Source organism: Populus euphratica, unplaced genomic scaffold (genome assembly GCF_000495115.2).
Source record: "Populus euphratica unplaced genomic scaffold, PopEup_1.0 scaffold231.1, whole genome shotgun sequence".
Classification (NCBI taxonomy): domain Eukaryota; kingdom Viridiplantae; phylum Streptophyta; class Magnoliopsida; order Malpighiales; family Salicaceae; genus Populus; species Populus euphratica.
The window spans coordinates 66,553-80,205 of NW_011500112.1; the positions used below are offsets into that span (position 1 = coordinate 66,553).

Below are 13,653 nucleotides of genomic sequence, written 5' to 3' on the forward strand. Positions count from 1 at the left end.
AAAAAAAATTAAATTTTTTTAAAAATATTTTTGAAACACAAAATTAAACAAACATGCCATTCATAAAAAACCATCTTATATTCCATATAAAGTCTTTTTTTAAAAAAAAAATCTCATTATTGCAATCTTTTCTGTAAGTTACCAAAATATTAATTTTATCATTCCGATATAGGTCGTCTTCGGATGTCGGATAAAATAAATCTAACATCCGATAATTTACGAGTAAATAATAGTGTGATTAGATGACAAATTTGAATAGCAATTGTGTACTATCCAAACCATTTAACTAATACTATCAGGATCTAAAGTTCAACCGAGTGCCTGAATGTATGTGGTGAGACTTTATGGCTAACTTATGCCTCATTTTCCTTGATTCTACGTGAGCCCTTACGTAAACTTGGGCAGTGGGGGAAGATGGAAAAATAAACCAAACGAAAGGAGATTGATTGCACAAGAGCTCGCCTTATAAGAAAAGTCCAGCGGTCATAGATAAATAGAATAACATAGAAAATCTGGCATGGACCCCAGAGATCTTGATTGCAAGTGTCTTTGGCTCGATGATATCAATTAATAATCCTGAATTGGGTTTGCCTTACCAAATACTACTAAATTGTTGTTATTTTATTACACAAACATTCAACGTCCATCCTCGTGAAAGAAGTGCTTCAAGGCAATGCAATGCCATGAACAACTTTATTGGTCTAATTCTCAAAGCTAGGTCCCATGATAACACTCATGCAATTGAAATATAGTAATATAATGTTTGATTAATATTTCAGAATAAAAAAGATGAAAAAATATCTCCTATGAATTTATTTATTTTAAAAAAGACTAAAAAGAATATTATTTTTTCTTCTTTATCTCTTTAACCAAACACATTTTTATTTTTATTGTTTTAATTTTTTCATTCTAGAAATAATAGCCAAATAATATCCAGGAGGCAACTAGAAATCAACAAAAGAAATTACACCAACAAAGCTAGTCAATTTTCAACCTTGCTAGACATAACCGACACCTAAGTTATTTAAGGAACTTGATTTGTTGTTAACATAAGTTATAATCATGAATGCTTGACGAGATTTACAAGTATTAGCATTAATTGAATAAGATGACTAATGTAATCATGTTAACAATCTATAATCTGATTGGAACCTCCTTTGTGTGTGGTTTTCAATTGAATAATAAGACTTTATACTATACTTGTTTGACATACCATTAGTGGAATCTCTAACCTTGACATTTGTTATTATCATTGTTTAATCCTCACGTTAATAATTCATCTCAAAGTTCTTGTTTTCTTCTTCTTCTTCTTCTTCTTCTCCTTTTTTCTCTTTATTACTACTACTACTACTACTACTACTAGTATTATTATTATTATTATTATTATTATTATTATTATTATTATTACTAATATTATTGTTGTTATTGTTGTTATTGTTATTGTTTATAATTTGTACAATTAACCTCCCTGTGGTTCGACCTCGGTCTTGCCGGGTTATTTATTACTTCGACACTCCTGCACTTGGGAGAAGACATCAATCTTTTAGTCGTGTCACCTACAAAGTCTACCACTTAATGTAAGTGACCACACTCTCATGCACGCGTAGAAATATAATAAAAGGAAGAAGAAAACAAAAGAAAAGGAATTAAAGTTATATATAAGAAAAGTAAAAAGAGAAAATAAAATAAATACTATAATTTATACAAGAACTTACCTCCCTGACAATGGCGCCAAAAACTTGACATGACCAAAAGATTCATGTCTTCTTTCAAGTGCAGGAGTGTCGAAGTAATAAATAACTTGGTAAGACCAGGGTAAAACCACAGAGAGATAAATTGTATAAATTATAAATAACAATAATACAACAATAATAACAACAATAATAGTAATAATAATAACAACAACAATAGTAGTAGTAGTAGTAGTAGCACTAATAATAATAATAAAGAAGAAGAAGAAGTTGATGAGAACTTTGAGATGGAAGATTAACGTAAGGATTAAATAATGATAACAACAAATGTCAAGGTTAAAGGATTCACTAATGGTATGTCAAACAAGTATAATATTGACACGATCAAAGAGTTGATGTCTTATCCCAAGTGCAGGAGTGTCAAAGTAAAATAACCCGGCAAGACCGGGGTCGAACCACAGGGAGGTGAATTATATAAATTACAAATAAAGAAAAAGATTTAAAGAGAATAATAACAGAAAAGGAGTTGAAGAAAGTTTTGGGATGTGATATTGATGTAAGGATTAAACAATAACAAAACATATGCCAAGGTTATAGGATTCACTAATGGTATTTCAAATAAATATAATATAAACTCTTTTTATTACTCAACTAGAAACCACACACAAAGGAGGTTCTAATCGGATGATTTCTCGTTATTAGCTCATTATAAATTACTAACATGATCATATTAATTATCTTATATAAGTAATACCATACTTATAAATATCATCAAGCATTCATGTTGCTAGTTTATGTTAACAACAAATCAAGTTTCTATCATAATAACGATTTCGGCCGAAAACTATGAAAGATCAAGCATTTGATGTACCAAATATTATACAACACAAATCTAAATTAAACATTTAATAAGCAAGGTATTAAGAATTAGTAAGATAAAAAGATAAAACATGTTAATAACAATCTTTCTTGGATATAAACATTTAAAGCTAATGTTGAGTTTATATTATACCTATTCTAACACCATTAGAGAAACCTTTTCACCTTGACATAATTAACTTAGCTAAACATTAAGAAGGAGAAAAACACAAATAAACAATATAAGAACATAAACATAATATAAGCTAACTAAGTATAGGAAAGGAAATGAAAGAGCATAAACAAGAGATTACTATAGCATAAAAGAAAACTTGAACATTACAAAGATGTAGAGAGAAAGCAAGAAGATAACTTTGATCTGAAAATTAATATGACTAAATACATGGACAATGCCTCCTTTTATAGGCTAAGTTTCAGAACTATTGATTGATTGAAGAATTGGTGGGCATCCATTGATTTGGTGGCTGGTTTTTGAAATTAATGGCTGCTGGTTTTTTGATATTGTGGGCTGATTTTTGATATTGTTGGCTGGCCAAAACGTCATTGCTCATATCAGAATTATAGCCAACTGAATTGTGGAAGCTGTGGGCAATTGTCTCAGCTTTCCATAAAAAAAAAACCAGAGCTCATTTGGACTTCTAGAACTCAAGATATGAGCCAAAAACCGAATAGTGCTTGAGCTGCAGGACAGCTTCCGACGTCTTCGTTGTTGCTATGATTTGGGCTTGAAAACGGCAGAACTGAGTCTTTGACTTCATATGAAAGTTGTAGGTCTATGTCTTACCTTTCCATCGATATAAAATGGACCTAAATCTGATATCTACAGCTCCAGATATGATCAAATTACTGAACGGTATTCGAGTTTGGAATGCACCAGCAACACTTTGCTAAGTTTGGCCTTCTTTTTATCCTTTCAATTTCAATCCTTAAACTCATCAATCAATCCTTTTATTTATGTGATAGACCTGCATTTAGGATGGATATTTACCATGAATTAAAGGTATATTATATTTTTAGACTTGCTAATATAAAACATGCTTTTGTTAGGGAATTTAATGATACTTTAGGTGCAATATGATGACATAAATCCTTAATGAGAATGCACTTTTAAGTACTAATCATCAGTGAATAAACCAATACATTTATATTATTTTTTATTCATGCATACATATTTTTTATGTAACTAAATAAAAGTAAAATTTAATAAAATAAAATAAATTTACATCATTATTTTATTCCCGACTCTGGCGTCAGTGAATAAACCAATAAATTTACTTTATTTTATTTTATTTTTGCATGCATATTTTTTTACATACTTTTTATATTTTTATTTTTTCTACTTTCTACTTTCTATATTTTTTTTTATTTTTATTCCAGCCCAGCCCAGCTCAGCATATATTCGTTTTGGGCTGGGTCCAGCTCAGCCCATGTGGGCTGGGTTTGACCCAGCCAGCCCGGCCTGGTCACTAGCCCAAGCCAGTGACCCGGCTGGGCAAAAATCAAAGAAAGCACGCGTGAAGTGATTTGGTTGATTTCACGCGTGCATGGACATAACAGAGGAATTAGGTTAGAATGTGTGAATTGAAATTCAAAGTAAACAGTAACCGGTGAATTAAAATGAAAAGCGGGGAAAGAGAAGCTTACTTACCTAGTAGCTATAAAGATGAAAACGTGATGAAAGATTCGTCGGCTAAACTCCTTTCTCTTCCCTTCTCTTTTGTTCTTGCTTTTCTCTGATTGGTTTCTTCCTGCCTGTCCCTGTTCTGTATTTATTTCGTTCTCATGGGGCCTTCTGTATAGTCTCTCTGTTCTTGCTCTTTTATTATCCTGACACTCTCGCCGTCCATTCCTTTTCTCCTCTCGTTCCCCCTCTTTCGGTTCAGTCCTTTCTTTTGTTTTTTCCTTGGTTCCCTCTCGGTTTTTTCTTCTGATTTTTCTTCGGTTCCCGTCGCTATTTTTTTTTCTCCTGTTTCCCTTCGTTTTCACGGCCTTCTCTATGCTCACTGGTCTGTGTTTTCCTTTCTTTTTCTCAACAACCCTTAACACTAAGAAGATGATGCCAGCCTGCTGTGAGTTTATTTTGGGTTGTTCTCCGCAGGGATGAAAGCAAGTGCAGAACCGGTGCTATGGGTTTTTCGCTTTGTTTTTGCTCTGCCTTTTCTTTTGTTTTGCTCCTCTTGTTCTTTTTTCCCCCTCGTTTTTTAGCTTTTCCCCCCTTCACGCCTGGTTTTCTTCTCCCTTTTATAGAGAAATTGGCTCTGCCCCAGTCCTGTCTTTGCAGGACTGTGTTATGGAATCCTTGAACGAGATTATTGGCAACAGATGTTATCCAAGATCGGGTTTGTTACAGATTATCAGCTCCCCTGCTGAATCGGAAACTTCCCTATTGACGCGGGATGGAGAAGACATGGCAACAACAGCGTTTTGGCTGGAAACGGGAGTTTTCAATTTGACCCCTGGGCTTTGGAAATTCGATAATTGGACCCCTTAATCAATTAAAATTCCTTTTAATTTTTTTCGGTTAATTTCAATTAGATCCCTAAATTGATACATTATTTACACAACAGTCCTGAATTTCTGAACTATTCAATTTAGTCCTTGAACTTTACTTTTCTGATAATTTTCTCTAAACAACCTCCAAACTTTGGTATTTTTTCAATTAAACCCCTGATTCTTTTAATTAAATAAATAAAAATTTAATTAAGTCCTCAAACTCATTAATTCCTCAATTTCTTTTAATTTAATTAATTAACTTAATCCCAAGCTCAATTAAATATCAAAATTTATTAATTCTCCAATTAAACCCTTGATTTAATTAATTAAACTAGTCAAGAGTTTAATTAAATATTTAAACTTTCCAATCATGTTTTCATTAACTCAAATTGTAATTCATTCTTCATTTACTTTTTATTTTATCAACAAGCTTTAGTAAATAAAAAAAAATCAAAAATTTGGTTATATGTGCATGCATAAAAATAAATTATTTTTATTTATTTATTCACTGACGCCAGAGTCGGGAATAAAAAATACTGATTTAAATTTTTTTTTTTTTTTGTGACATGCGTAAAAATAAATTTATTTGATTTATTTGTTCACTAACGCCAGAGTCGGGAATAAAAAATAATTGATTTAAAATTATTTTGTTTTTATAGCTACGTGATATTTACCCACGCCAGAGTTGGAAATATCTGTAGTTAAATATTCACTGACGCCAGAGTCAGGAATATTACACGCAAAACCATCATAGCATAAGCCAACAAAACATTAGCAATTATTGACAAAGTCAGCAATGCAGTTTGCTTTAGGCAGGATGTTTAAGGGGTGATAATATCTTCTCTTTTACGTAACAAGTCTCGGACCATAAAATCTCTATTGACCAGTTAGGGTTCCTAGTAACCATAATACTAGGTGGCGACTCCTTAAACAAGACAATTCCCCATCAAAGAACAGGATGCCAGAAATCCATTCTTTCCATTCCATTTAAATTATTTTTAAGGCCGTCGCGATATCAGGTGCGACATGTATTAATTTTCATTCTTTAATGTTTTATTTGCTATAGATTAAGCTTTTTTTTTTTTTATTATGAAGATATCATTTTTATAACTTGATTTATTAAGAATTAGCCTTCCATTTTTTTTTTTATACATTGTTTTTGGTTGATTGTTCTAATTATATGTTTATAATCGTGACATTAACGAGTTAACCCGATTTACTTATTTTTTTAGTCCTTTCCTCTAATACTAAGTTATTTTATAATTTAGGTAGACTAAGAGAGAGGGTTTTTTGTTTTTCATTATTATTTTTTTGCTAGTTTATTCATTACTAATAAATTGTTTAAATTATAAACTAAATCAACAACCCGGTTAATATTTTTTTTAATGTTATTTTTTTATCAAGAAACTGCTGCTTGTTCAATTGAAGAAACTTGTTGCTAATGGCGAGCTAGTTAAGGTCAAGAACTCCTTCAAGCTGTTGTATCGGCAAAAAATAAGACTCCGGCGAAAAAGGCAGTAAAGAAACCCAAGAGTATTAAGTCGCCGGTGAAGAAGGCAGTTAGGAAGGCCAAGAAGTGAAAGCAGTTTGTGTGGATGGAATGACAGGATTTGTAAATTGAGGGTTTACTTGGGGTTATTTGGGTATAGAATTGCTTGATTTTTTTAGTACAAATAATTTCTATGTAATTCAACTTCTATCTGAAATGGAATTATTAGTTTTAGCGTTAACAGGTATGGCTATGGATTATATTTTTTTAAAGTATTTTTTTATTTAAAAATATATTAAAATATTTTTAAAAAAAAATTAGTATCATTACATAAGCATCATGAAAAATTTTAAAAAATATATTCTTTTAAAACTCATAAACACAGGTTAAATTTCACGAAAAGAGTAAAATAATGCAAGGTTAATAGCGTAGCATCTCCATTAGGCAGAAAGCACAATCATGATTTTTCGATGTTTAGAATAGAGGTTCTGAGCTCCGATTGAACAGTGGGCCTGGAAGGATCCATGACGATGTCTTTCCAAACAGAGCCCGACTCGAAAATGGGGCTTGGGTCTGGGTAAAGCTCGTAGATGGATTCTGAATCAGCCCTCAAATTGCTTACATTTGTCAGGCATTTGTACCCCTCTGGATCAATCAGGAGCTTGTTGTCCCCATCTTTCCATGCTATCAGCTGCATTCATTTTGTGCCAATCAAAGTCAGTGTAAAAAAAAAAAGCAGTTCCCTTTTGTCTTTTGAATCGATATCAGAATGAAAATCTACAGGCAAGAACTAAGATAACTGCTGCTAGTTCTAAGCTACGAGGCATGGAAGGTGGGGCTAATTTTCATACATAATGCAGCGTGTTGTATGTCCATTTCTTGTCGAGGCCTCGAGATCGCGTACAGAATAGTGCATATACTGGACCACAATCTGGGATTCCCAGCTCACATTTATCAGTGTACTTAGAACTGACAGCTGGGTGATGGGTCTCATTTATTTCAATAGATTTCGACTCTTGGCATGTCAAGCGTTAGAGAGTGATTCAAATAGAATGGTGGCCCGACAAAAGACAAGGGTGGTTGGCAGACTCTCTTCCCTAATCGATGTGTTGTTTTAGATGTTGCCCATTGGCTTTGAGGCACTGTGCATTTGTCACTACGACAAAGAAGAGAAGAAGCACGGGATGCATGGCGGAGAAACCTGATGGAAGAGTCGTACTTACACTAGGCGGTGCTCCCACTGAATTGGTGCAATAAAGCCTGGCATTATCAACAAGTTGGCAGTATCTTTCAAATGCGCTGGCGAATCTCTTGTGGGACTTCAACTGGGAATTCACCCTCACTGCCCTTCTTGTCGTTATGGCTCTCCTGTTCAAAAATCCCAGAAAAACATACCCTCTTTCATTACTACCATGTACCATACGACAATCAACGAGAATGATATTGATTACTACACAGCTAGTTTTATCATGTTTCGATTGTTACCTGATGCTTCTAACAACAGCTAGATAAGGGTCACAGACAACTCCAACCAGCTCTATTCTGTATGGTTTCCTGCCAGTTAATTCTCCTTTCTCGTTGTTTAATCGCTGGTCTTCTTCCTCTTGCCCTACCATTTCCCAGTAATTTTCATCAACGGTCCCATCCTCAGCAACCTGATACCCTGGTCCCATTCGGTAACGACATGTGTGCACATTACGAGCCATGGCAATTGTTTGCTCCACGAAAGGCTCCCATGAAAGGGTGCCATCCATGATTACATCCCGTCCTTCATTCAGTGCAGTTACCAGGAGTGATGATGCAGCATCGGTTGATGATTGGTGCACCTATAGCAAACAACAAGATAGATTACAGAATGGGATTGATTTCAAATTTATGATACTGGAATGTTTTGTTTTTTAAAGCTAGAAATCTCTACTCAGGTGGAAAAAAAGAGAGGGGATGGAGTATTTACCAGTTCAGCAGTTTGAAGCATGTCATCGTGATGGCCCATGGAGCTAATGGCTCTGTAGATGACATCCGACTCTTTGAATGCATCAGCCTCTACCACAACCGCCTTTGCCTTTGCTCCTGACCAGAACGGTCTGCCCATTTATTTAATGATCAGTGTCCCATCAAATCACAATCACAATGCATGCGCTATTTTCCAAAGCAAAATTATCTTTACTCCGGGCCCCATTATTTATCGAATTCCGACAAGATAATTGGCTTGTTAAAAGGGGTGTTCTAGATTCCTGACAAGTCTTGATAAAAATTTCGGGAAGGGAACGCAAGTTAAAAAAATATCTGAGAAATAAGATAATTTGAATAGAATTACTATGGAGAATAGCGGTTCAATGTAGTTATTTAAAAATTTATGTTTCTCTACATTTAATTAATATATATATATATAAATTAATTTAAAAAATTATAAAAAATTAATAACCAATAAATAAGATTCATATTCTAATGATCACGAAAGAACAAATTATCAGGGATATATTAAAGTTTTATTTTTAATACAATCAATATCATTAAAAAAATCTTAACAAAACAAATATAAAAATCATCAAACATAATTGTAATTTATTAAAGATTTTATTTAGAATTAGTTTATGATTAATTACAATCTCATTTAATATTCTTCAAAATTATAGTTAGAATTTTCTCCTTAAAATATTTTAATGATACCATTTATATAAAAAATTAAGCTCTGGTGTATCCTTGATAATTTATTTTTTTTTTATTTTTTTTACTTATTTCTCTCTCTTATTATATCATCTTATCTCATCTTTTAGTGTATCCTTAATGATTTATTTCTTTTTTATTTATTGCTTTACTTATTTCTTTCTCTTATCATATCATCTTATCTCATCTTTTATTCTTAGTCATTGTACCTTAAATTCTGTATCTTTATAAAATTTTGAGTTGACTTTATTTAGATTAATTAATTTACAAAAATATTGTCTTGAAATATAACTAAACAGCCTCTACAAAAACATATTTTAAAACAAGATCATTATTTTAAATAAATATAATAGTTGTGTACAAAAATAATATTCTCAAACTCAATTATATTTGTGCTATTTTTCAAATATTTTTTAATATATATTATTTTTTCAACATTTTTAGTGTTACTTATTAAAAAAAAAAAACATGTTCAAGCCCTATTACTCTTAAAGTCTTCTTTCGTTTTTTTGGGAAGCTGATACTCTTCTTTCATGCATGTTATATATTTCTCTATTTCTAGATTTAAATTATGCAGATAATGGAAAAATCATGACAGTTATTTTTAATGTTTACGAGGTAAAATTTGATAAATCCATACTCTTTGAGAATATCTTTCGTGACAGTGCTCTTGCCAGCCCCCATTCCACCACCCATAAGTAGCAGCACCGGACTTCTCTCACTCAGTGCCACCGGCGCCATGACCTCCGTACAATGTGATTCCCCCTGGCCGATTGCTTTCAATTCCTCAACTAGAGTAGAAAATGCCCTTGTAACCTTCAAGTTCTTGGTCACCCTCTCAAATCTTTGTTTTCTGCCAAAACCCACAAAAATTATAGCCATGACGATAATATAAAGTATCCATTCGATTCCTGAAACCATGAAGTTTGGTGCGGTATAAATAAAAAACCACGGCACCTCTGGCCCTTCATAAAAGAGAAAAATGAGGCCAAGTGGAAGTGGGTGAATTGAAAAATAAAAAAATAATAATAATTAAGAACATACAAAAGAGCTCAATTTGTTTAGAAAATTAAAGTGCCTAGAAAGTTCATAATTAAAAATGCGAAATTTCGAAAAAAATAAATTTATATTGGTCAACATCAAGGTGGAAACGAGATGAAGAGACATGGGAATCGCACTAACTAATTTCGTATTTCCTAAAATAAATCATGCATAATTGATCCAAGATAGAATAATATTTAGGGTAAATTTATGAGTTAATTTCAATTAGATCCCTAAATTGATATGTTGTTTACACAACAGCCCTGAATTTCCAAACCATTCAATTTAGTCTTTGGACTTTAATTTTCTAGCAATTTTCTCTTAATAACCTCCAAACTTTGGTATTTCTTCAATTAAACCTCTGATTTTTTTAATTAATTAAATTAAAGTTTAATTAAGTCCTCAAACTCATTAATTCCTTGATTAATTAACTTAATCCCAATCTCAATTAATTCTCAAAATTTATTAATTCTTCAATTAACTTAATTCCAATCTCAATTAATTCTCAAAATTTATTAATTCTTCAATTAAACTCTTGATTTAATTAATTAAACTAGTTAAGAGTTTAATTAAATATTTAAACTTTCCAATCATGTTGCCATTAACCCAAATTTTAATTTATTCTTCATTTACTTTTTTTTTAATCATTTTTTCATCAATTTTTTAGTAAATAAAAAAAAATCAAAATTTAGGTTATGACAATCTGTATTATATATTTTAAAAGAATAATTTATTTAATGATATAAGATGATTTGTACTGGTGAATAGATATATTATTTTATTAGGATACTTTAATGATAAATTAATATAGTAATTTTATTTTATTTTTTGGATTTTTATCTTGGCGAAACTCAATAGGATGAAAATATAATATTAATCAAAGTTCAAATTATAATTATTTATCTATCGAGTTGAAAATATATATATGACAATTCAATAGTCCTAAAAAGATAATGAAATAAATAAAAAAAATGAAAAATGTTATTTATGTAATTGTAAGCACACAATATAAAAAAAGAAATATTTCATATTAATAAACGCTCTTTCTTTCTATGAATTCATGTTAGGCTTCGATTTTTCTTTGAAATATGGAAATTGGCAATACAATTTCAAACCGACCCAAATCCTTTAATCCAAAAGCATCATGCAAGTAATTTTAATATTAATTAATAAAAATATCCTTGTTGATTTAAAGGACTATTTTCATCATTCATAAGAAAATAATAATTTAAAAAGAAAAAAATTCAAAGTTCTTTTGTTTTTAGTTGTTTTTTAAAAAAGATAAATAGATTTTTTAATGTTTTTGTTATAATTTAAATATATTGATATTAAAAATAATATAAAAAAATTAAAAAAAAAACAATTATTGAACATGAAGCGAATCTGATTACGTAACAATTACTAACAGGGAAAAAATTAGAAGACAAATTAAAGGTTTTCAATCGTTGCCGTTACCGATGTGTTGCTGATTAGAGGCACACGGAGTCAAAGGCTCCATCCTTACTTTTAATGAACAAAACCTAGTGCTAGTTTTGGTGGCTAATGTTTTTCCGGGCTGGATGAAATTTTTAAAAATATTAAATCAGTAAATTAATATATATTTGAGTTGTTATAACAAATCTGTAAATTACATTAATTTTATAAAATATATATAATAAAAATAAATAAATAAACAATTTAAATTTTAAATGAGTTCATTAATAAAAAAAACACATTAGATTACTTATTATAATTTACAATACAATAAAATAGGTGTGAATAAATAGTAGTTCTCCCAAGTCTCTTAGCTTTTCTTTTAATGAAAATTAATAACCGTATAATATCTTTCTTGTGGATGCACTATCGTTAAAACATTTTTTTTTATCTATAATTATGTGAAAAAAATTTAAAATAAAATTTTTTAAAAGATAATATTTAAAAAAACATTGTTATTTTTAATAAATACCATCGTTTTATTTTTATAAATAAATAATATGATGTGGTTTTGTTTTTTTACCCAGGTTAATCGTTAATATATGAGTCAATCAGTACGTTTCTCAGCAATTCATTAGCAATCAAAATATTTTTTTATTTTTAATATTAATATATCAAAAAATATTAATTTAATATTTTTTTAAAATAAACAGATTTTTACATGTACTCAAACATAATTCTAAGTACAAAAACAAATTATGTTTTGATTGCGAGCATAACAATCTTGGCTGTGCCGTCGTTGTTTGGACTTTGAGAATGATAAAACAAAAGAGTTGGAATAATTGGAAATCTGAACAATTTGGCTACCCTTCACTGTATTAGCCATTCCTTTCCTTGCCTGCTCTCCTTTCTTTTTCTTTTTCTTTTCCTTATCTTATTCTATCAAATATTATCTTATTCTATGATAGTTATTCCACCAGTTAGACGTGTTATTATTATTTTTTAAAAAATATTTTTAATATTAACATGTTAAAACAATTTAAAAATATAAAAAAAATTAATGAAATTTAAAATTATTTTTTTAAAATATTTTTAAAATACAAAAACAAACAAACAATAAATTAGACTTTCGTACACTTGTCAAAACCCAGGAACGCAATCAGGCATTAGCTTCAATCAACCAGAGGGAGCTTCACTGCAGTACAAAACTTCAACATAGCTTGATTTGCTATCCAATCTGCACACCAGTTGATAGCAATTTCTTTTGAACACAATCATGCTTTTTATTTATTATAAATATAAAATAAAGTTGAAGTGAAGTTGGGTCCAATCTTAAATGGTCCAAACATTATTGTTAGAATACTACAGTCCAGTCTTAAAGGTTTTCAACACAATCATGTTTTTTTCCTTGTAGCATGAACCATGTCTCAAGCTTCGGTGATCCAAGAATCAGGCTATTGGGGATTGATGAAGTCAGCTGTTACTAGAAATAAAATAAAAGAAAAGAAAATCCTATGTAAGGTAATTAATTACTCAATTAATCCCTAATTAAATTAGTTTTCTGATTGTTCTTCACAAAATTTCTAAGAATAAAAATATTTTATTAGACGTCTTAGCTGAATTCTAAACCAGCCTATAGTAAAATAAACAAAAACAAATAAAAAGGGGGGGGGGGGGGGAAAAGGCAGCCTCTTAATAAACAAAAACAAATTTCTAAGAATAAAAATATTTTCTTGACTTCCACCCAAGTCTCTTAGCTTTTTCTCTTAATGAAAACTAATAACCTCATAATATCTTCCTTGTAAACTAAACTTTGAAGTACGTGTCTTAACTATTCGCAAGCTATCTATAATTTGATGTCATGAGTGTTTTTCTTGAAGTTATTCTATTTAATGTCATGAGTGTTCTATTAAGGGGGGAAAAAACTCTATTTAATGTCATGAGATTTAGTAATCAAAATATTTTTTTATTTTTAATATT

The 13,653-nt window shown here is 30.5% G+C and overlaps 1 protein-coding gene across 1 annotated transcript; it reads right to left on the reverse strand.

Annotated features, from left to right (window-relative positions):
- Nucleotides 1–6,927: 6,927 nt before the first annotated feature.
- On the reverse strand, nucleotides 6,928–10,198 carry LOC105109799 (uncharacterized). The gene is made up of 5 exons (XM_011004616.1): nucleotides 9,860–10,198; nucleotides 8,507–8,636; nucleotides 8,038–8,378; nucleotides 7,776–7,920; nucleotides 6,928–7,243 (listed from the first exon to the last, which is right to left on the reverse strand). The coding sequence occupies exons 1-5, from the start codon at nucleotides 10,138–10,140 to the stop codon at nucleotides 7,010–7,012; spliced, it is 1,131 nt and encodes a 376-aa protein (XP_011002918.1). The 5' UTR covers nucleotides 10,141–10,198; the 3' UTR covers nucleotides 6,928–7,009.
- Nucleotides 10,199–13,653: the final 3,455 nt, after the last annotated feature.